Source organism: Mauremys reevesii, linkage group 1 (genome assembly GCF_016161935.1).
Source record: "Mauremys reevesii isolate NIE-2019 linkage group 1, ASM1616193v1, whole genome shotgun sequence".
Taxonomy (NCBI): Eukaryota; Metazoa; Chordata; order Testudines; family Geoemydidae; genus Mauremys; species Mauremys reevesii.
The window spans coordinates 84667205-84690114 of record NC_052623.1 but is presented as its reverse complement, the minus strand read 5'-3'; the positions used below and the strand labels follow the sequence as shown (position 1 = coordinate 84690114).

Here is a 22910-nt window from a genome sequence, read left to right as displayed (position 1 = left end):
TGTTACCTGGTCCTCAATACATACATTTTCCCAGCACTACTCTATTGTGGAGATGTCTAAATTGGATGCTAATTTTTACAGGGACATGCAACATTCACTATGTAGATCGTATCAGAGGGGTAGCCATGTTAGTCTGGATCTGTAAAAAGCAACAGAGAGAGTCCTGTGGCACCTTATAACACCAACAGACATACTGGAGCATGAGCTTTCGTGGGTGAGCACCCACTTTGTCAGATGCGGACTATGTAGATAGACTCCTAGCACTTACCTCCTACAATCTAGATCACTGCTTGATAGGCATAATGAATACATATATGGATAAGCACTCAGAAGAAGAAACAGTTATTCACTCTACACATCTCAAAGAATTATAATTACTGTTGGGTTAGTTTCTTTTTGTGGGATGACTTATCCAAACAGTATAATGATTATTGCTTTTCATTAACGTTTTTTTCCAGAGAACATTGAATCTTGTTTTAAATTGAGTCTAAATACTGTTTTCTTTGATTAAAAAAAAAAAAAAAAAAAACCTTGAGATGAAATCTTGGCTCCATTAAAGTAAATGGGAGATTAGCCACTGACTTCAATAGGATCAGGATTTCAACCCGTATTTCTATATTTTTGTCTGACACAGAATTTGAAAAATTAAGTGCTTTTAACCATGTTTTATATTTTAGACAACTACTTTTCTTACAGGAGGTGAAAGTACTTTATTTATGCCAGTGATTTACACATTTATAAATTGCTGCTGAGAGCATGAAATAAACTCTGTGGTGCAATTGGATAACCAACAAAAATGACTTTTTACTGATTTTTTTTAAACTGGGCTTTAAATGTGAGAAGAAAATGAATAATTACATGGATTTTTTTTATTTATAATTTGAGACTTTGAAATCTTAACCTGTCAAGATTGATAGTTTTATAATAAAAAAGATTTGTAATCTTGTTATTCAGAACAGACATTTGTGTGTCATGTAAGCTATAATTGGTTTCTACAATGCGTGTTGGATAATTTGTACCAGTAACTCACCAGGAGTAGGTGACTCAGTTAGCCAGATACTGTGTTTCAAATTCACATCTTTATATTCCTGTTCATCAGGTTGATTTGGATTCAAGACACATTGGCTGGGTAACAAGTGAACTTCCTGGTGGAGATAATTACATCATCAAAATTGAATTGAAGGGCCCAGAGAACACGCTAAGAGTTCGACAAGTGAAAGTACTGGGATGGAAAGATGGTGAAAGCATTAAAATTGCAGGCCAGATCTCAGCAAGTGTAGCTCAGCAAAGAAACTGTGAAGCTGAGACACTGCGAGTATTCCGCCTTATTACATCCCAGGTAGGACATTGCAATTATCTCATATGGTGAAACACTGGAGAACATGAAAGCTGCTGAGATTTAATTACTCCTTTTAAAAAGAAGAAGGCTATTGGTTTTTCTCTGTGTGTGTGGGTGGTGATAGAGTGGTAGTAAGCTAAGGTAGAAAAGAACTTGAAGAATTACTACTACATACAGTGATTAAACATGTTAATGAAGTAAATTTCCTTCTGGAACTTTTCCATTGTACTGATTTACAGTTGATTTGTTTCTTTTGCCTTTCTTTGATTTAACCACTCCACTGTGCTGCAGAACCTCATTTCTTTACACTACCAACAACATACTACTTTATATCCTTCCTCTCCCATTCCTTCCTTTTGTCCACACCTGCTACGTCATTAGTACCCTCCATTTAAAAAGTATGCTAGATCTCTCTCTCTCTCTTGTTTGTCTTGTCATTTTAGACTGTAAACTTTTCAGGGGAGAGAGTGTCTTGATTTGTGTTCATACAGTACATAGTATACAGATCCTGATCAGGGCCTTTCGGTGCTAATGGAATATAAATAATATAAATTCAGACATTTTGAAGCACCATCATGTGTGTTGGTGATAGATATCACAGAAATTGGAGAGCAAGCTAGACATTTTAAATGTATAATGACAGGCTTTTTAAAACAGTGACACATTTTAATCAAATGTTGTTAGCGGCTGAAATTTCTCTGATGCTGACTGCCAGCGCAGACTCCTCTTTATTATATTGTTGTCAGCAATCAGAAAATCTGATACATGGCACATACAACTAAGCAATGTTAATCTGTTTTAAACTACAAAGAATGACGGTATGACCCTCCTTATTTGTCAGCTCGAGAAGTTTTATGTCCATATGAGCCTAGTTTTGAACTTTTGTTTAACCTTTGTTGTAACTTCTCACAGGTATTTGGAAAACTCATCTCTGGAGATGCTGAGCCAACCCCAGAACAAGAAGAAAAAACACTGCTGTCTTCCCCGGAAGGAGAAGAAAAAGTACACAATGTATTATTTATGTTCTACAATTATTATTTTACTGAAATAAGTTGTCCCAGATGTTTTTCAGTCTATTTTGATCCTCTTAATCCAGATATTCTTCACATCCCAGCAATATTATTCTGCTGCCATTTCCTATTTTAAAAAAAAGACATAATTAGATGGATTTTTGTGTAATTAATATTTTTGATGAATAGATCATAATTGGGGCTATAGGTTTTCATTAAAGAGTCATAGTAATAATGGTACAAATCGGTGATACTCAGACAGGCTCAGGAGCCACAAGTGGCTCTTTAATGTGTCTCCTATGGCCCTTTGCAGCACATGATATTAAAAAATGGTGTGATTTAGTTATTAATCAATCAGGATGCTTTACTATTGTATTAACCAGTTGTTAATGCTCTCAGTCATTTTGCTGTGAGAATAATATACTAGAGAGAGAGAGAGATTGTGTGTAAATGAAATGAATTCATGCTACTGTGGTTCTTTTGGTTAATGCTAATTGCTAATTTGGCTCCTGAACCACTGAGGTCTGAGTATTACTGGTACAAATCACACTAACAATTATGGAAGTCAGACATATATCACAGTAAGCAGAAGAATCAAGTCTCTGAATTTTTAGTGTAACTACTCAAAGCTATTTACTTATTTATTGTAAGAGTTGCTGGCGCTCCCCCTAAAAGGGTTGCTGTTATACATTTTTTTCTGGTTTTATTTAAACACTAAATCACATTGGTTTGCAATGGGAATTTGGAATGGGGATCATTCTGGAGTTGAGGAAGCACTTTTTGCCCCATGAAAATAATTTGGCTAAGATCAGCTGTCAAAAATCACAATTTGCTGTCTGCATTGTGTGCAATAGAGCTGTCTTGAGTCTTACTTATAAAATTGCTCAACAGTCAATCCATACTATCCTTCCCAGTGTCTCACTTGAGAATGCTATACAGAGCTGAATCTCCTGATAGGACCCACCACATGACTGCTGCCTCCACTGTTCCTCCCCCTTCTCCTCAAACAAAATAGCCTTATTATGTTTATGAGCAGGTGTACTGGGCTGGGAATTTGGAGAAGTAAGAGGTTTAGATCCATTCCCTTCTATGAACTGGTGTTAATAATTTTGTGCCCTAATTATTGAACGAGGTCTCATGCTCCACTGAGAGACTATACACGCTGGGAATAGAACAGAGGGATGAAATCCTCACCTTACTGAATTCACAAAAATTTCATTGGCTACAGTGGGGTAAGGATTTCTCCCCTGCTCTCCAGTATGGCATACCCAAGTGTCACTGGTTTCTCTGCTCACTGCTGTGGCACCTCCTTGTGGGTCATTTGGGGATTAGTTCTCAATCACTCTAATTGCCCCCTTTTTCACTTGCTATGTTTAGCACACATGGTCTTCAGAATCCCAGACACTGTTGCTGTTTCCCTAGGCTCCGTCCTACCTTTCTTCTCTAGCTCTGCCCCCACTCTGGGTTATCAGTGGAGCTTCCTCTGTTCCCTATGGCTGTTTCACCCCTCTCAGGTTCTTGCAAGAGTCTGTATTCCAAGGATCTCAGAGCTTACTTCCTGCTAGAACTCCCCCCTTGTTGTTGCCATCCCCGCTCCTCTCTAGGGAGTGCCTGCAAGTTCCTTCCTACAGCCCCCTCTTACCACCAACTTCCTCTTTCTGTGCCTGTCCCAGCTCCTCCCGCAGCTGGGCTTCATCAGTAATAAGGCCTTATCAGCCCTGGCTCTCCTTTAGGTGCAGCCTATCAAAGGGTTAATTGGCTCTTTTTTCCTACTTAGGCCTTGGGTGGGGTAGACACTCCATCACACCAAATCTCATCCACTGCGCCACTCTCTCTCTCAGAAAGATTAAGAAAAATCTGTTAAGATTCTGCCAAATTTTGTGCTTTCTTAAAAAATACTACACATGCACGTGTAACCATCCTCTTCCCAGTGGCTGGTGTACAGATGGTAAGGGCCTATTCATGCAGCCAGATGTTGTAGTTAGGCCTTTTGCTGAAGTGGTAGAGTTTTGTGATGAAGTGTAGAAGATCCAGGGTTCAAACACTGCTGAAGATAAATGACAGGAGGTGTATTACAGTTGCATATGAGAGAATTTGGTTCTGTCTTTATTTCTTTTTGAAAAAGTCTAGGAAATTCCAAAGAGAAAAATGCCAGAGTTAAGGTCACCTGTGCAACCATAATTTTGTCTCCTTGTGCATATGCATTATTACATAGTCTTTAATTGCATGATCTCTTGCTATTTATTCCACAAGACCCCCTGCTCACTCATCCATCCTTCCATTCTCACAATAAAATCTGTTTAAAATGGATATGATTTTAAAAATCATGAAAATTGTAGACTTATGTATTATTGATCATGGCAAACTTAAATCATATTAGAATTTAAAACTAATAGAAAGTGATGGGCTCATGTGACTGGTAATAGCATTTGGAATCTTTCATTACCATATTGCTGGTTCAAAGCTGTCCCAGTCAGTTCCTAGTAACTTACAAATATAGTTTTCATTGTATGCTTCTTAAGTGGCCCAGGCCCACTTGGAAAGATTTGCTCTTAGTCCAATGAGCAAGTTATTTTTTATGACTGCTTAAAGTAGTTAATCCAGAATGGGGTTAAGGCCCAGTGGCAACACAGTTAAGGCCCAGTGACAAGGCAAGACTTCTGTTTCCAGTGTTGTCAGTTCATCACATTTCACAAGTGCTAAATTAACTGCAGATGATTTATGGTAGATCCTGAAAAGTACATTGTCTGATTTTTATTGCCTTTGTCATAACAAGTTACATATTCTAAATCAGAGATCGGCAACCTTTGGCACACGGCACACCAGGGTAAGCACCCTGGCGGGCCGAGACGGTTTGTTTATCTGCCACTTCCACAGGTTCAGCTGATTGCAGCTCCCACTGGCTGTAGTTCACCGCTCCAGGCCAATGGGGGCTGCAGGAAGCGGCAGCCAGCACATCCCTCAGCCCGCCCCACAAACCGGCCAGTGAAAGCCACAATCGGCTGAACCTGCAGATGCGGCAGGTAAACAAACCGGCCCCGACTGCCAGGGTGCTTGCCCTGGCGGGCTGTGGGCCCAAAGGTTGCCGATCCCTGTTATAAATCATGGAATATTTTTTTTATTTTTATTGTTGAGTTTCTCCTTCTGGAGTCATTTAATTAAAATACATTAAAGACTGTAAAATTGGTCCATGTTACATTAGTTTCTAAAGACTTGAGCATTGGTGATCAGTATTAAGTTGAATTTGTAAGGGTGGTCTTAGAAGACTGAATTTCATTTGTCTGAGCTTTCTGGAGATGTATCTGTGCTCTGATATTTTACATACATAACAGGAAGGAAATAAGCACCGCTGACCTGTGTCCGTTTTCCTAATTGCTTTATCTTGGCTACATAACATTTTGCTACACATCAGTATGTTACAAAAATCTGCTCACTTTTAGCATACAGAGATTAACATTCCACATTCATTAGTGCAACAGTTCAAAAATGCTTTAGAAAGTCTTAATCTAATGTTATTTCTGCTTTTTATAAAGGCAACTTCAGATGCAGATCTGAAAGAGCACATGGTTGGAATCATATTCAGCAGGAGCAAACTAACAAATTTACAAAAACAGGTTTGTGTAATAAAGTTCTTGAGGTGTTAAATGTTTACGTTAAATTGTAACTACTGGAAAAGAGCATAATTATAAATCTTTTGTTATTTAACATTTTTTTTACTTGAGTATTTTTCATCCTTAATAGTATTTTTCATACTTAAGTCTCTGTTTCTATTATAAATTACATGTTTAAAGATTCATAATTTGGCTTTAAAATTTAGCAGTGAACTGTAACTAAAAATAAAATCTTATCCTGTGAACCTTCTTTTAAAATTATAGTTAAGTGGAGTCAAGTTGTCCTAATGTTTACTACTAATAGTTAATGCTGGCACACCTCGTTCCATATTTCAGATGAGTCTCAGCTGCCAATTTTAGGTACTTATTTACACTCTTTCCCCTTTCCCCACCAAAAAATAAGTTTAGAATTCTTAGATTATGGGCAGGGACCAGCAAGGAGATCAGGATTTGGATTCAGAAACTACCCCACCCACAATGTCTTCGGATGTTTGGATTGGGGTTTTGTTTAGCTTCATCTGTTTTTTAATCTATTTTTTACTCAGACATAGAAAAGTGGCTACTGTGCATCTGAGATAACCTTAAGAAATTTCTTAAGATTTTTCATTTAACTAAATTCGCCTTTCACACAGTAAGATTAGCCATTTTCTGTGGGATAAATGTTATAGCACAGATTTTCAAAGGAGCCTGAGAGGAACTAAGTGCCCATCTCCCATTTAATTTCAACAAGATTTAGGTGCCTGTTTCCCTTTTGCACCTTTGAAAAGCCAAGCCTTACAAGCTTGAAAATCTTTTAAATACGTTTACTTTTTTTAACATGTTATTGGGTAAATTATAGGTATTTAATAATGTGTATGTATACAGGGGAGTCGCATCTTACGCGCGGGGTTAGGTTCTAAAGTCAGCGCGTAAGGTGAAAATCACGTATAGTCAAAATTACCTTTGAAAATCCCTTAAATCGCCCATAAAGTACATTCACTGTTGTCTCTTGAGCTGCTCAAACATTTCTTGATACGGTCTCAAATAGTCCGTAATACTACGTGTGATTTTGAGCCTTCGTTCCATAGGGGGATCGTATTCAGAAATTAAATCATTCAAGTGTTTCGCTGCTTGGAACACTTCAGCAAATTTATGAAGATTCCAACTTGCTGGCTCTTCCTGTTCGTCGTCGTCATCTTCGTCTTCTGTAGACGATTTTATCAGTTCCTCTAACTCTTCATTAGTCAATGTTTCTCTGTGGCTCTCAATTAATTCTTCAATTTCTTCCTCAAGGATGTCGACGAAGCCATCACCACCAGTTTGCCTGGCCACCTGAACAATGTGTTTCATTTCTTTGTCAGTGGTTGGGAAACCCTTAGAATCATTCACACATTCTTTCCATAGGTTTTGCCAACTTGCATCGACTGTTTCAGGCTTGATTGCATCCATTGCCTGTTTAATATAAGTGGTGCAATTGGCAATGTTGAAGGACTTCCAACACTCCATCACATTATGATTGGGATCAGCATAAACACTTGTGGAACCAATCCAGAAATAATGCTGCTATCACCCAAGCCTTTTTATTTGATTGCTAGAACACAGGCAGGAGATTTTTGTTCTTGTCTTTTAGGGCACGGGGATTTATAGCCCTGTAGAGCAAGCCTGGCTTTATTAAATGCCCAGCCGCATTGCCACAAAACAACACAGTCACACGGTCTTTAGCTGCTTTGAAGCCAGGGGCTTGTCTTTTTTTATTTCGAACTATAAGTGCGGTTGGACATTTTTTCCCAGAAGAGCCCAGTCTCATAAGCATTAAAAACTTGTTCCAGAAGATAGCCCTTTTCTTCTATGATTTTCTTTAATTGTTCAGGGTAGGCTTTTGCTGCCTCTTCATTGGCAGATGCAGCTTCACCAGTAGTCTGCACATTTCTGAGGTTGAAGCGATTCCTAAACTGTTAAGCCAACCTTGGCAGGCTTTGAATTCCTTTTCATCAGAAGGCTGTCGCTTTTCGGCGGGAGGTTTGAACAGCGCGTAGAGGCTAAGAGCCTTTTCTCACAATGTGTTGCCATCAATAGGCACACATTTACGGTTCATGTCTTGCAGCCATAAGTTTAATGCCTTTTCGGTCTTTATCACGCACCTGGCTCGTCACCTTAGCAGTTATTGGAGCACTTGATGCCACGGCTTGACGAATTTCTCTCTCTCAAATCTTGATGGCTCAGATGCTAGATCCGTTGTGGCCATATTTACACACCACGTTGGAGACCAACATACCATCTCTCAGTAAGTCCAATACAGCCAGGTTTTTTTCCAGCATAGGAACAGATCGTTGTTTCTTCAGTTGAGCACCAGATGAAGTAGTTGGCTTGTGTTTAGTGTCCATGTTATATGAAAAATACGTATCTTTAAATACTAGAATCACACTCAGCGTGGCAAGATGCTCACACTATTAGAGGCACGCGGGAACTGAGACCAACTGAGGGAACAGCAGATTCACATCTCACGCTCACTCCGGGGCATACGCTCATTGAGTGGAATGCTGGGCGGAATCTCACCTGCACTACTGTATTTAAATTGTTACTTATCTTTTTTTTTTCCTTCCCCCGAGCATGTATAGTTGAATTCACATAAGTTAAATGCGCGTATGATGCGACTCAACTGTACATAACAATAAGGGTTTTTCGTGGTCTCTAAGATTTCTTAAATATGTGGTTAGAAAAGAGATTATAAAGTGGTTTTAAGGAGGTATTCTCTTTTGGGAAGGTATAGGTATCTTTTGACTTCTAGTAGTGTGTGTTCCTGGATTTTAAATAAAAACACAGTTAAGTGATATTATCACAAACTAACAGAGTCCAGCCAATTCAGTATTATAGGTACATCTTTATCCCTAATTTGCATTTATAATAGGGAGTAATAGAAAAAATCAGCAAAATGTTATGGGCTTTTTTTTTTTTTTTGGTTTATATTGCAGTCATGGAGGTGTTTTTGCCTTTTTTTAGTTCTTACTAAGTTACTCTGTGTGTGGCATTTGTTTGGTTAGGTATGTGCTCATATAGTCCAGGCCATCCGAATGGAAGCAACCCGTGTACGTGAGGAATGGGAGCATGCAATCTCTAGCAAGGAGAATGCCAACTCACAGCCTAATGATGAAGATGCCTCTTCTGATGCTTATTGCTTTGAGCTGCTGTCCATGGTTCTGGCACTGAGTGGTTCCAATGTAGGTCGTCAGTATCTGGCTCAGCAGCTGACTCTACTCCAGGATCTCTTCTCACTACTGCATACGGCCTCTCCCAGGGTACAGAGACAGGTGAGTGTGCTAACTACTCTTTATCTCTTGCAGTGCTTCCAGCAAAATAATTCAGTGCTAAAAATTAGATCATAATGTGCTTGGCAGTACAGAATGTATGTGAACTGATTTTTTATTCAATTTAGTAGTTTGCCTCATTTCTGATTTTTCATTAAACAAAATGTGTGTATTTTTCACTGTCAAATTCAAAATATCCTCAAATATGAGATATGAAATATTCTTAAATAAAATAAAAGCAGACTTTTGTAGTGTGAATACATATGGAAGACAGTTAGACTTACTAGAAAATTATTCAAAAAGTTACGAGCATCTGAAAATAGCGATTATAGTAGAATTTGGTTTTGCAATCAGAACTATGACATTTGTTGACCACTCAATATATATTCCCAGCTGTCTGTGGATGGTATCACCCACTCAGGATCTCACTCTGCATCCCCACCCATCTCATCCCAAAAGGTTTGCGATGCGAGCCTTTTATGGCAATGTGAACTGCCTTGTACAAAATCTACACCAACGGAAATTCTTCCCAGATTAGCACAGGGATCTAATGGTCTTTTTGCATTGTTATGTGACAGGCCCATAGAGGAGGGGGAGAATTACTTGTTTTAAATACAAAAATATGTGCAGTACAGATTAATACAGTGCAATAGCCCTTTTAATATGAAGAGAATTATTTTCGCCATTCGTCATTTTTTTTTCAGATATATTACTTCGATAGTATTTTATCAAGAAAAGACACACAGGAAATATGTGCAAATAACATGAAGAAAAGTGCAGTGTTATGTAAAGAAAGTCCCCAAACTAATAGGCAGTTCTAACAATCATCAGTTCAACACAACCTTTAAATTGTCTTAATCCAATCTTGCTCACAATCTGGGGCCCTACACCCACCATTAGAGGCAGCGCCCTCAGCTGCACCCACTTTGCCCTCATGAAGTGATCCAGTGGCATCAACTTCCCCCCCCAACTTGGAGTGCTAGTGACAGACAGCACGCTGCCCTCTTCTAGAGAGGCTGGGGCAGCAGAATGGGGCTCCTTTTTTCTGCTACAGAAGTGATAATGGAGTCCCTCTTCCCCTCATGGATAACATGAGTGGCAGCAGACTTCACCTCTTTCTCCTAGATTGGCAAAGGTGCAGCAGGGGAACCCCCCCCCCCCCAGGTGTCTGAGTGTACCTGTTCAGGAGGGTGGAGAGCTGGCTGAGATAGTGGCACTTTTCCTGCCACACACACAACTCTGTTTGGATGGTGTTGGCAAGAAGCAGTGGGTGTTGACATTAACACCCCATGATATTCATAGAGGAATTCATACCATTCTGAGCCAATTCTTTCAGATTGTTTGCAGATTCAGGCAGACGTAAGTTGCACTTGTCACTTTTTCAAGCTTTTCTCCAAAATCATAAGTGCTAGAAGCTTAATTAAAAAGAAAACATGAAAGCTCTGATTCTGAAATCATTACAATATGGTAGTTTCTTAGTGCCTATACCTTTATCTGGTCCTGTTAGTGAACGTAAAACAAGTGAAATCCATTTACAAAATATTTGTTTCAATTGCTTGTTGTTACTTACAAAGAATGCTATTACACAGCACTATTACAAAATTATTCAAATACAAAAAGCAGAATTTTTTCTTTAAAATCTGAGAGCCATTACTTTTCCTATTTCAAAAAAGTCTAGCCATATTTCTTTAGACATAGCTACAGCAAAAATTATTGTAGTTTGAAAACTGAAATTCTGTTTGTAAGCAGCTCTTAATGAAGAACAGTGTCATTGTTGGGGACTGGTTGAGTGCGCCAGGTCAAGAGTGCTGCCTAATGGAGACACTCCAGGGTATACTGCTAGTGGTTAGAGTCCAAAGGTCACTTTGCCTACTGGCATTATCACAGGGTAGAATCGCCTACTGGAGAGAATCCCAGGACCACTTGTACTAGTGGCAATATTACACAGTAATGTCACCCACTGGCAGGAGTCCAAAGGCTGCCCTGCCTGGTGGCAATATCACAGGGCCCACTAGCGAGCATGGGGCAGGTAGGGGAACCCAGGCCTACCCTACTCTACCAGATTTTGCCCCAGGGCCCTTTGAAACTGTGTACCCTGATACAGGGTTCGAGTCCTGATACCCCCAAGCATGTTCCCTGGGTCCCTTCCTACCCTTATTCCAGTCCCTCTAATGTTGTCTTCGGGTTGGATGCAGGGTGGTTCTTGTCTTCCCTCTGATTCATCTCTGGAGTTTCCTCCACTGACAACAGCAAGTTGTCCCCTTCAGTTCCCACGGACAACTGGCTTCCAATGGTGCAGCTAGGAGGCTCGACCCTGGCAGCTTCCTGGCAAGAGGTTGTTGCAACCACTCTCCTCCTTAATCAGACCAAACTGAGTTGTGCTGCTCCCTTTTGAATGCTCCCTCCACTGGGAGCGTGCCCAGCAGAGGTGAATGGGCATGGCCTTTTGGGTTCAGAGCAGTTTAATCCTCACCTCTCCAGTGCAGGGGTGGTACACCCCATCATAGTCATTGCTAGGTTTGGAGGGGAATAAGAGATTGGCTGGTTGTGTCTGAGTATTTGTATGATTTTAGGAAAGCCTACTGAATTACTGCTCCCTTTACATCATCACTACCCTTTCTTTCTCCCAAGACCCACAAGTAACGTGGCTGCTGCTGGAACAATTTGTGATTTAATGTTAATTTTATTTTATTGTGTCACTGAAATACAAGCAAAAAAAAGTTATCTGGTTATAAGCAATAGGAGAAAACGTAGATACTGGTATTTTTGGAGTCTCGTCTCTGTTTTTTTACACTGTGTAATACATCATACTGCATATTACAAGCTTTTATTTAAAATAAAATCATCTGTTTCTGTGAAGATGATACCCCCATGTGTAAACAAATGTGTGTTGCCCACTTAATCCACCCTTGCAGAAACTGGTGTTAATAATTTTGTGCCCTAATTATTGAATGAGGTCTCATGCTCCACTGAGAGACTATACACGCTGGGAATAGAACAGAGGGATGAAATCCTCACCTTACTGAATTCACAAAAATTTCATTGGCTACAGTGGGGTAAGGATTTCTCCCCTGCTCTCCAGTATGGCATACCTAAGTGTCACTGGTTTCTCTGCTCACTGCTGTGGCACCTCCTTGTGGGTCATTTGGGGATTAGTTCTTCTTCGAGTGATTGCGCCTATGCATTCCAGTCAGGTGTGCGCGCCGTGCGTGCACGGCTCTCCGGAACATTTTTACCCTAGCAACTCCGGCGGGCCGGCTGGCGCCCCCTGGAGTGGCGCCACTATGGCGCCTGTTATATACCCCAGCCAGCCCGTCCGCTCCTCAGTTCCTTCTTACCGCCCGTGATGGCCAGTTGGAACAGTGGAGTGCTCTCTCACCTCCACAGCCCTAGTGAAGGACGGTCGTGTAGCTATCCGCACTCTGGGTATGCACACGCCAGCTACCCAGAGGCACTCCTTCCGCCAACAGCAGCCCTTCCGGCCTTTTTCCCAGGCCAGGTCAAGGCCTTATAACAGTCGGCGCAACGGCCTCAACCGCCGTCGACCTTCAGGCAGCAGGCGCAACCAGGCCCAGGTGTCGTCCAAGGCCCCGCAAGGGCCCAAACAGCAATTTTGATGGGACGCCTGAGGACGGCTCATCAGTCTATTCCCAGGATCCAACCCCTTTATTTTGCAACCGCCTTTCCCACTTCCTCCTGGCATGGTCCCAAATCACATCGGACAGCTGGGTACTCCGTACTATCCAGTATGGTTACCACCTTCAGTTTATTTCGCCCCCTCCTTCCCACCCACCTTCCCCGTCCCTCTTCAGGGACCCCTCTCACGAGCAATGCCTCTTGCAAGAGGTCGAGACTCTGTTGAGGTTGGGTGCCATAGAGGAGGTGCGGCAAGACAGGCGGGGCAGGGGATTCTATTCCCGTTATTTTCTCATCCCCAAGGCGAAAGGAGGCCTCAGACCCATACTGGACCTCCGGGAGCTCAACAAGTATATGATCAAGCTCAAATTTCGCATGGTGACCTTGGGGACCATCATTCCCTCCCTGGATCCGGGAGACTGGTTTGCCGCCCTCGACATGAAGGACGCATACTTCCATATTGCTATTTCCCCCCCCCCCCCATCGACGCTACCTGCATTTTGTGGTCAACGGTGCACACTACCAGTTTGCGGTGCTACCCTTCGGCCTATCCACCGCTCCGAGGGTCTTCACCAAATGCATGGCAGTGGTTGCTGCAGACCTCCGCTGTCGTCGAGTTCACGTCTACCCTTATCTCGACGACTGGCTGGTTCGCGGGCCATCCCGCCAACTGGTAACAGACCAAGTTGCCGAGATACTCTCCCTATTTCGGGCACTGGGCCTTCTCATCAATGTGGAGAAGTCCTCAGTGACTCCATCTCAGAGGGTGGAGTTTATTGGAGCGGTCCTCGACTCCACGGTGGCCAGGGCCTGTCTCCCTCGCGCCCGGCACCAGACGATGGTCTCCATCATCCGAGACCTGCACGCTTTTCCCACTACGACGGTTCGGTCCTGCCTACGCCTCCTGGGCCACATGGCGTCGTGCACGTTCGTCACCGCCTATGCGAGACTGCACCTTCGCCCATTTCAATCTTGGCTGGCGTCGGTGTACCGCCCACACCGCGACTCGATGGACAGAGTAGTCACGGTCACGAAACCTACCCTTGCTTCGCTCAGTTGGTGGCTGAACCCAGAGGTCGTATGTGCAGGAGTCCCGTTCCGCCCGCCTCGTCCGTCCGTGACACTGACAACAGATGCCTCGGCGTTGGGATGGGGGGCCCACCTGGGGGACCTACACACCCAGGGCCTCTGGTCGCCCCAGGAGCTCTCCCTCCACATCAACGTCAGGGAGCTGCGCGCAATTCGCTTAGCGTGCCACACCTTCCACGCCCGTCTGCGAGGCCAGTGCGTAGCGGTGTTCACGGACAACACGACAGCGATGTTTTATGTGAACAAACAAGGCAGAGCCCGCTCCTCCCCGCTCTGCAAGGAAGCGATGCTCCTGTGGGACTTCTGCGTGACCCACTCAATTCACCTGGAAGCGCCCTTTCTTCCGGGAGTGCAGAACACGCTGGCCGACCGTCTCAGCAGGTCGTTCCTCTCCCACGAGTGGTCCCTCCGTCCAGATGTCGTCCACACAATCTTCTGGAGGTGGGGGTTTCCCCAGATAGACCTATTCGCCTCCAGAGAGAACAGGAAGTGCCACCTGTTTTGCTCGTTCCAGGGTCGCTCGCCAGGCTCCCTGTCGGACGCCTTCCTTTACCCCTGGACGGATCGTCTCCTCTACGCCTTCCCTCCGTTCCCGCTAGTGCACCGAGTGCTGCTGAAGCTTCGGAGGGACAGAGCCCGCATCATACTCGTAGCTCCGGCCTGGCCAAGGCAGCATTGGTACACCCTGCTGCTCGAGCTCTCCGTTCAGGATCCCATCCCCCTTCCGTTGTGGCCGGACCTCATCACCCAGGACTTCGGCAGACTCCGCCACCCGAACCTGCAGTCCCTCCATCTTACAGCTTGGTACCTGAGTGGTTGACCCACGCAGAGAGGGACTGTTCGGCGGCAGTACAGCAAGTCCTGCTAGAGAGCAGAAAGCCTTCCACTCGCTCCACTTACCTTGCGAAATGGAAGCGATTCGCACTCTGGTGTGATCAACGAGGACTCAATCCATTTGTAGTCCCTGTCCCTACCATCCTGGACTACCTCTGGTACCTTAAGGAGCAAGGTCTTGCGGTCTCCTCCTTGAGAGTTCACCTGGCAGCAGTGTCCGCCTTTCGTCCATCTGTGGAAGGTCGGTCCATCTTCTCCAACCAGATGGTTTCCCGCTTCCTTAAAGGCCTGGACCGCTTGTACCCGCCGGTGCGGCGTCCTGCCCCGACCTGGGATTTGAACCTCGTGCTAGCCAAGCTGATGGGTCCCCCCTTTGAACCCTTGGCCACGTGCTCCCTGCTCTACCTCTCCTGGAAGACAGCCTTCCTCGTCGCCATTACATCAGCGAGACGAGTCTCTGAGCTTCGCGCTCTAACGGTGGGTCCACCATACACCGTCTTCCACGGGGACAAGGTACAGCTTCGACCACATCCGGCCTTCCTCCCTAAGGTGGTGTCGGCCTTCCACCTCAACCAGGAGATCTTTCTCCCGGTCTTCTTCCCAAAGCCGCATGCCTCGCCTCGAGAGCAACAGCTTCACACCCTGGACGTCCGCAGGGCCCTTGCCTTTTACATCGAGCGGACGAAGCCTTTCCGGCGTTCGACCCAGCTGTTTGTGGCAGTCGCCGATCGCATGAAGGGTGAGCCGGTCTCCTCCCAGCGGATTTCTTCCTGGGTAACGGCATGTATTCGGACATGCTACGAGCTTGCTCGCGTGCCACCATGCCATCTCACTGCTCACTCAACGAGAGCACACACCTCGTCAGCCGCCTTCCTGACCCATGTTCCCATCCAGGACATCTGTTGAGCGGCCACCTGGTCTTCGGTCCACACCTTCGCCTCCCACTACGCGTTGGTGCAGCAGTCTCGAGACGACGCAGCCTTCGGCTCCGCGGTATTACACTCCGCCACGTCTCACTCCGACCCCACCGCCTAGGTAAGGCTTGGGAATCACCTGACTGGAATGCATAGGAGCAATCACTCGAAGAAGAAAAGACGGTTACTCACCGTAGTAACTGTTGTTCTTCGAGATGTGTTGCTCCTATCCATTCCAGACCCGCCCTCCTTCCCCACTGTCGGAGTAGCCGGCAAGAAGGAACTGAGGAGCGGACGGGCCGGCTGGGGTATATAACAGGCGCCATAGCGGCGCCACTCCAGGGGGCGCCAGCCGGCCCGCCGGAGTTGCTAGGGTAAAAATGTTCCGGAGAGCCGTGCACGCGCGGCGTGCACACCTGACTGGAATGGATAGGAGCAACACATCTCGAAGAACAACAGTTACTACGGTGAGTAACCGTCTTTTCTCAATCACTCTAATTGCCCCCTTTTTCACTTGCTATGTTTAGCACACATGGTCTTCAGAATCCCAGACACTGTTGCTGTTTCCCTAGGCTCCTTCCTACCTTTCTTCTCTAGCTCTGCCCCCACTCTGGGTTATCAGTGGAGCTTCCTCTGTTCCCTATGGCTGTTTCACCCCTCTCAGGTTCTTGCAAGAGTCTGTATTCCAAGGATCTCAGAGCTTACTTCCTGCTAGATACTGGTATTTTTGGAGTCTCGTCTCTGTTTTTTTACACTGTGTAATACATCATACTGCATATTACAAGCTTTTATTTAAAATAAAATCATCTGTTTCTGTGAAGATGATACCCCCATGTGTAAACAAATGTGTGTTGCCCACTTAATCCACTCTTGCAGAAACTATCTTCAGCCAGAAATAGTACTTCCATTGATTTCAGAGATTTAAAAATTGACGTCTAATATTAAGCACAATTTAGCATCTAATATTAACACAATATTTTAATTTTTCTGTTCAAATATAAATTAAAAACTGAAAACTAGGTCAGTGCAATGTTAAGGCTGTACAGTTTATAGCTTAAAATTTGAAAATCAGGAAATGGAGGCGTTAAGTTGCCAGAAGCAATTTTAACCTGGTCACATTGCAAATCCTTTGTACTTTATCTTTACATTTAACAACATAAACAGAAATATATTAAAATAGAAACAGAGAAATATTGTACCAGTATGTATGCAGTGTGACCAAGTTAACATTACAATTTTAACCTGGTGTTTTGTTTTGTTTTAATTTCATTGTTTTTTTATTTTAACCAGGCAAACCAGTATTGTATTAGAATAGGGAAATTTATTGTACTATTGATAGTAGAAGTTTGTCTTAGTTTGAATGTTTTCCAAAGGCAAGAAACTTACAAAATTAATGAAAGGTAAGATATTGGGGGGTGGGGATATTGTTTAGTATAACAACTAATTGTGGCGACTGAATGACCTCTACTGGAAAATGTTGACTTTAATTGCAACCAAAAATTGCAGATCAAGTTTCCTTCCTTTGAGTTCCTGTAATAGCAGTTCTGTGTCTGCTCAGTACTTAAATGGAGCAAATTTAGACCAACTCTAAGAAAAGTGTTTCTCAGCAAACATTTCTGATAGTTAGCTTTTCACATTTTGCACAGACAAGCATCAGTCAGCCCTAAGATGACCATTTAGTGCCTGGCTATTGCTTCTTACATCTCCCTACATTCTTGTTAGTAAGTATTCTTATTATACCACATAGTGCTTTTGAAAGTCTCAAGCCTTAATTATGAATGTATATGCTATGTTGCATTCTGTATTCCAGTGTAAGTAATCAGATTTTCAGTATAGCAGCTTTTAGTTGTATTTGAATAAGGTGCTTGGATACTCCTTTTTATTGCAATTTTCCTATAAGTAACTGCATTAATAATAATTATGCTTGAAATTTATATAGCACATTAAAATTTACAAAGTAAACATTCCTGAGAAACAAAGTAAACAAATTCCTGAGAAAGATAATTTAGAAGTTAAAAAGTAGATTAACTCTTCTTATGAAAATGGCATACTAAAATAGCTTAGAAAGAAGTAAAAGGTGCTTTTGAATATAGCTTTGAAAATTCAGCTATCTCCTTTAAATTTGTGTTGCTTTGGTTCTGCTTAGGTCACATCATTATTAAGACGTGTTTTGCCAGAGGTGACCCCTAGTCGCTTGGCTAGTATCATAGGAGTGAAGTCTCTGCCACCAGCAGACATAAGTGATATTATTCACTCAACGGAAAAAGGAGATTGGAATAAGCTGGGTATCTTGGACATGTTCCTGGGGTGCATTGCCAAAGCACTCACTGTACAGCTAAAAGCCAAAGGAACCGCTATAACTGGAACTGCTGGCACTGCTGCAGGGAAAGGAGTTACTACAGTTACACTTCCAATGATTTTCAATTCCAGGTTGGTGAAAGCTATATTTTGTCAAGCTAAAGATAAACAAAAGCCAGAGATTTTAAAGTAAAAGACACTCTTTATCTCTCCCTTTTATAATCTGAAAATCTAATAGTCGGGCGCAAATATTGAATTATTTAATTTGACACAAAATGTTACTATGTTGATGTAAAAAGCAGGGTACTGAATAAGTGTAATGTTCCTTTAATTACTTTTGAAATATACTAAAGCAGTGGTCCCCAACCTTTTTCGTCTGGCGGGCGCCAAATGACGAGCCACGGAGGACCGTGACGGCGGACGAGCATCCGCCGAAATGCCGCCGAAATTCAGCGGCAACGCCTCTGGATGAGGCTGTTTGTCGGCAGCAAGTAGCATCATCCAGAGGTGTCGCTGCCGAATTTCGGCGGCATTTCGGCAGATGCTCGTCCGCCGGCCAGTACGCAGGAGCACTTAGACGCCCTGGCGGGTGCCATGACACCCACAGGCACCACGTTGGGGACCCCTGCACTAAAGCATTACCTTTATTAATTTCATTTATCTTATTTATTATCTTTTGCAGCTATATTCGCCGAGGTGAAAGCCATTGGTGGATGAAGGGCTCAACTCCTACACAGATTTCGGAAATCATTGTTAAGCTGATTAAGGACATGGCAGCAGTAAGTTTCCATGCTCTGAGTGTTACTTTGATGTTGAAACACTTCTGATCACTGAACAGTTCATATACTGTGTTTTTCCTGAGGAGCCCTGCTTCATTCAGTGCACTGTGAATGAGGTAGAGGTCTCAGGAAGAGAAAGGATGGCCTTTAGGTTAAGGCATTGAACTGGAACCAGTAAGAATTGGGTTCTATCTCTGTCTTTGCCCACGTTTTCTGTATATTGTTGAACAAGTCACTTAGACAAAAATTTCAGAAGTAGCAGCTCACTTTGTTCGTCATTTGTTAGATGGCCAATGTGAGACACCTAGAATCTGATGTTTCAGGAGTGCTGAGCTTTCAAAACTCCATTTGAACTCAAAGGAAGTTGTTAGTTGCACAGCACCTCTGAACTGTCACTGGCAAGTTTAATTATTGAATTTTTAATTTTTGAATGTTTGACTTTGCAAATGTAATGTTATTTTTGCATATTTGTATGTAATTATTTTAGGCAAAGGTGGTAGAGCCACCTATTGCTGAGGTTGCCCAACACTTCCCACTCTAAGACCCTATTACCAGTTGCTTATTACTTTGGCAAACTATTACATGTATGACTTTTGACTATAGAAAAGGCTTGCTCAAAGAATGTCTGTGGGTGACTGGTATGATAGGCCTAATAGTTGAAATGCTGCCTGCCAATAACTGTTTTCAGTGACAATGGAATACAAAAACGTCTTTGGCTCTTGTGAGAGCTTGGTCAACTTTGTGTTGATATTCAGGTATCATCTTGTCCATACATTAAGTTATTGTTGGGAGTCCTTGGATATAATAGTGTAACCGTGCCTCCTTTGGTCACAACTGAGAATACTAAATTCAGGACAAAGTGCTGAGAAATAGGGCAGACACAACCCAGAACTGGAGGTTATTCTCCCGTGAGATATACCAAACCAACAACAAAAGTAAACTTATTTCACCACACTTGCTAACAAGAACTCAGAGCAGCAGTTTCCTCAGGCATTCCAGTCCTTGTATCACTACCAAAAACAATAGACTTAGAGATGAGTGTGTTTTTTTAAAACCAATTTAATCAAATAAAGGTGCTTCTGATCCCAAAGGACCAGCCACATGCCCAGGCCAATATACAACTCAGATCTTACCCAAAAATCACACTGTTGCCAATCCTTTAGTATCTAAAATCTAAAGGTTTATTTATAAAGAGAAAGAAAGGTGAGAGTTAAAAATTGGTTAAAGGAATCAAATACATACAATAATTGCAGAGTTGTTGGTTCAGGCTTGTATCAATGATGGAATAAACCGCTGGCTTCAGTCAAGTCTCTGGTTGCTTCCAAATTATTGGAAGGACCTTAGTCCCTTGGTTAGAATGCTCCCATTAGTATAAGTCCATGGTCCAGAGGTTTGAGCAGGAAAGAGGCAAAATGGAGGTGTTTCCAGGGCCTTTTGTAGCTTCTGCCATGTGGAGGGAAACCCATTGTTTCAAACAAAGCCTTCAGCACAGCTAGTGGAAAATAACAAGTGACAAGATAGTGTTTGGAGTCACATGGGCAAGTCACATGTCAATGCATGATTCTGCCTAGACACAGTATAAGCCATTGCCTAAACCTCAAACAGCACATTCACAGGGTAGATGGGCATCTTCCATTGTGAGTTAAATGTTCATTTGATGAGCCACTCAATTTGAATAGTCCTTCCAAGATTTGCAGGCTAATTACCTTGTGGACGTTACCCCAGGAGCAAACATTTGAAATCCAGGTATAGAGCCAGTAGTCATAGCTTCAAATACAAAAATGATACATGCATACAAATAGCATAATCATATTCAGCAAATCATAACCTTTCCATAGACACCTTGCTTGACAATCTTTGTACAAGATTTGTTGTGAATATATAACAGTGGTTGCAAATATGATCTATATGGTCATATTCTAATCAGATAACATCACAAGTAGGTTGAAATATCTGTTGTGTTCCTGATGACTGAAGAGCTGGACTTGAATGTACAAGTCTTCCAGATTATGATGTCACAGAAGAAGGACTTCTGGATTGAGAATGTTTGTTGCAAGTGCAACCACTTTCAGTGTCCTCTGTCTCAGACTTTTTTTTTTTAAAACTTCATTTCTACTCAAGAAAGATTTTTAATGTCTGCAGGACATTTCATATATATAACAATGAATTTGATCATTCTGATAGCATTTGGAAATACATATTTCATTAAGCAGTACTTGAAAAATACAGATCCTTCTTTGTCTGACTTTTACTGTGAAAATGATTCCATATGTTAGAAGAGGGTGTCACCATTTTTGCTGAGGGAGAAGAAAAAAATAACTCCTCTATGCTGGGTGCATTTGATTCTTCCTGTGGATCTCAGGGTCAGGACTCAGAATCATGATCCATTCCAGACCCTTGAGATTCAACATGAGCACATACAGATGTTTTTGGGTGTGGTTCAGAGGTGGACTAGCTGGATACCTTGCAGCCAGCTCAGGTGGCATGTCAGGGGAGGCCAGGGAGACTCGCTGGGCAGGGGCCTCATAACAAATTCCAAAGGACATGGAGGGGAGGCAGGCAGGGAGCACCCTCCCACAGGATCTGCTCGAGGAAAGCAAAAGAAGCAGGATGTAAGGCTACCCTCAGCTCCTGGAGCACATGATAGGGGACACGTGGGGTGGACAGCCCCTAGCACTGGTTGAGCACCATAGGATCCACCCAATCCTTGCATTTGTAGTCCAGGATTTCTCTAATTCTGGTGGTGCCAGCTAGGACCAACCTCCAGGGCACCAAGGGAGATTCTGCCACCTGCACATTAAGGTGTGGATTGTGTAGTGAATGACGCAGGGTATTGCAGGAAGAGACTTATGGGTAAGGCAGTTGAATGCTGCCCTGGAGAATTGGATTCTACTCCTGTCTCTGTCAAAGAGCCCCTGTGTGATCTTGGGAAAGTCACTTGCACCAAACTTTTTAAAAGTGATCACTAATTTTGTGGTGATCATTTTTGGGTGCCTGACTTGAGACCCTGGGGCGTGATCAGGGCCAACGAGGGTCGGGGGAAGCCAGTACAAATTACCAGGGCCCGGCGGTCCAGAAGGGGGCCCGGGGCCCAGCTTCGTTGGCCCTGTTTAGTCAGTCCGTCCTTGCTGGGGGGCCCAAAATAATTTTTTCACTGGGCCCCAAACCCGCTCTCGGCAGCCCTGGGTGTGATTTGAAGAAGTGTTGAGCACTCAGAGCTACAACTGAAGTCAATGGGTGCTTGTTTTGAACATATATATTTGCAGAGGAAGCTTTATTTCTGGCATTTTCTAACTTTTGAATGTGTGACTATACACCCTAAATAATGTTCTTTAATATAGTTTTCTGTTTGTAAAACACATATAAGAAAGAGAGCTATTTCAGACAGGCTTTCACCTAGAACTGGGGATGTCTTTCAGTCATCTGACTTGCCTTAAAATATTGGGAATTAATCTTTATCGCTTTTAGCATTTTTCTGTACACCAATTTAGTCACTAATGGAACTTTCCTGAATAAGGTCAGTCCTTTTACTGAAGTTGAGCTGATTACAGAACCATAGTTAAGATTGCATTACAGATTTCATTTTGACAGTATAAATAGTTAAGATTACCTGGTCAGTCTATGGTGTTTAGACAGAAATAAGAAATGTAAATTACAGATGGGGAAGTTTGGTGTATTCACATTTCTAGTGTATTGAGAATGGAGTTTAGGAGGTTAGTGAAATTACTTTATTTCCTAAGGATAGCTCAAAAATCTATTTCTTTCAAGGCAGATTTTCACCTTTTTTCAGACCTCCTCCAGCACATAAATTATAATATAGAAATGCATGGGATTCATTTTATTAGTTAATGGGTACCTAAGGATGGGAAGAATGTGTGTTAGTTACTATATTTTTACAAAAATTCATGATTTCCCTGTTAATGAAAAGTAAGTACATCAGTTTTAAGCCACTGGATTTGTAAATGTCTATATTACATATGATAACATTGATTAAATAATTTTATGCATCAGTATTATTTTTCAATTTTTAAAATGTTAATAACAGAACACCGCTGTTTTACTTTCACCTGTACATGGGACACAGACAGTTCTAAAGAGTATTTATAATTGTAGTTT

General features: G+C 42.8%; 1 protein-coding gene across 11 annotated transcripts in view; it reads left to right on the top strand.

The window, feature by feature from the left end:
- Positions 1-22910, top strand: part of MYCBP2 (MYC binding protein 2) — a 432876-nt gene that overhangs the window by 388145 nt on the left and 21821 nt on the right. For 10 of the 11 annotated variants that reach the window (XM_039512057.1, XM_039512192.1, XM_039512052.1 and 7 more), the window contains 6 exons: positions 1100-1339; positions 2252-2350; positions 5883-5963; positions 8981-9247; positions 17864-18147; positions 18698-18794. In XM_039512057.1, the coding sequence (XP_039367991.1) occupies positions 1100-1339; positions 2252-2350; positions 5883-5963; positions 8981-9247; positions 17864-18147; positions 18698-18794 (1068 nt within the window). The remainder of the gene's footprint in view (positions 1-1099; positions 1340-2251; positions 2351-5882; positions 5964-8980; positions 9248-17863; positions 18148-18697; positions 18795-22910) is intronic. The other variant, XM_039512042.1, reaches the window with a different exon arrangement.